Source organism: Centrocercus urophasianus, unplaced genomic scaffold (assembly GCF_019232065.1).
Source record: "Centrocercus urophasianus isolate 14NV4802_14NV808 unplaced genomic scaffold, USGS_Curo_1.0 seq_1112, whole genome shotgun sequence".
In the NCBI taxonomy this organism is placed as follows: Eukaryota; Metazoa; Chordata; class Aves; order Galliformes; family Phasianidae; genus Centrocercus; species Centrocercus urophasianus.
Window position 1 is genome coordinate 1 of NW_024884268.1, and position 938 is coordinate 938.

Consider the following 938-nt stretch of genomic DNA (forward strand, 5'->3'; position numbering starts at 1 on the left):
TGGGCTGAGGGGGGCGGTGGGGGTCCCTCATTGGGACACTGCGCCCCGCAGGGGGGAGCAGCAGCACAGCCCCCCATGTGGGGACGGGGAGCTGCTGAATCCAGAGACTTCCCATCCCTCACTTCACTCCATCGGCTCACAGAGGGGCTGCAGGTAAAGGGGAGGAGACCCTTCTGCTTCAGAAATCATCCCAGCCTCTGCTATCGCCAGCTACAGCCTGCGCTCTGTGCTTGTGCACCTACAAGGGGAGGGGAGGGATGAGGGGGGGGACGGAGGGGCTGCTCCCCTCCCCAGGCTTCACTCCGCTGGGAGGAATGCAGGGGGACTCCTTGGTGTGACAAGGAAACATGGAGAAAAAACAAAACAAAAAAAAACAAAACAAAAAAAGAAAAAAGAAAAACCAACAAAAAAAACAAAAACAAAACAAAACAAAAAAAAAAAAACAAAAAAAAACCAGTTTCTAAACTCCTTAAATTCACTAAAAACTGTGAAAATTCCCGGCAGGATGTTTGAATATCAAACGCAGATTTTGGAAGCTTTAATGCCAAGAGTTTTAGTTCTGTGTGTTGGTTTTGCTCGTGTCTCCCCGTACGTCTCTATCTGTGCGCCGGCCGCTGAACCGCTGCTGCTGCAGAGGAGGAGGAGGAGGAGGAAGGAGGGGGGGTTGCCGGGGGGGGGGCGGCTCTTGATGCCCGTCAGGGTGGGTGAAGCAGAAGTGCCATCGGCGTCCCGGGAGGATTTGCTGCCCGACGTGCGCCGGGTGCAGCGTGACGACCGGTCCTGGGGGTCACATTGGTCCTCACACTCCGTCCTGGGGTCGTACGACAGGGGGAAGCAGCGCCGCTCCCAGGGCAGCACGGCCTGAAGGGAAAAGACAGCGGGGCTGCAGGGATCCTCGGGGCGGCTCTGCTGCACAGCTCTGCCCACAGCCCCCTGCC

At 57.1% G+C, this 938-nt stretch overlaps 1 protein-coding gene across 1 annotated transcript in view; it reads right to left on the reverse strand.

The window, feature by feature from the left end:
• Positions 1–508: 508 nt before the first annotated feature.
• The window catches only part of KANSL1 (KAT8 regulatory NSL complex subunit 1), a 52,691-nt gene continuing 52,261 nt past the window's right edge, over positions 509–938 (reverse strand). The window contains 2 exon segments of the mRNA XM_042809202.1: positions 509–677; positions 679–861. Coding sequence (XP_042665136.1) covers positions 597–677; positions 679–861 — 264 coding nt within the window. The 3' untranslated portion in view covers positions 509–596.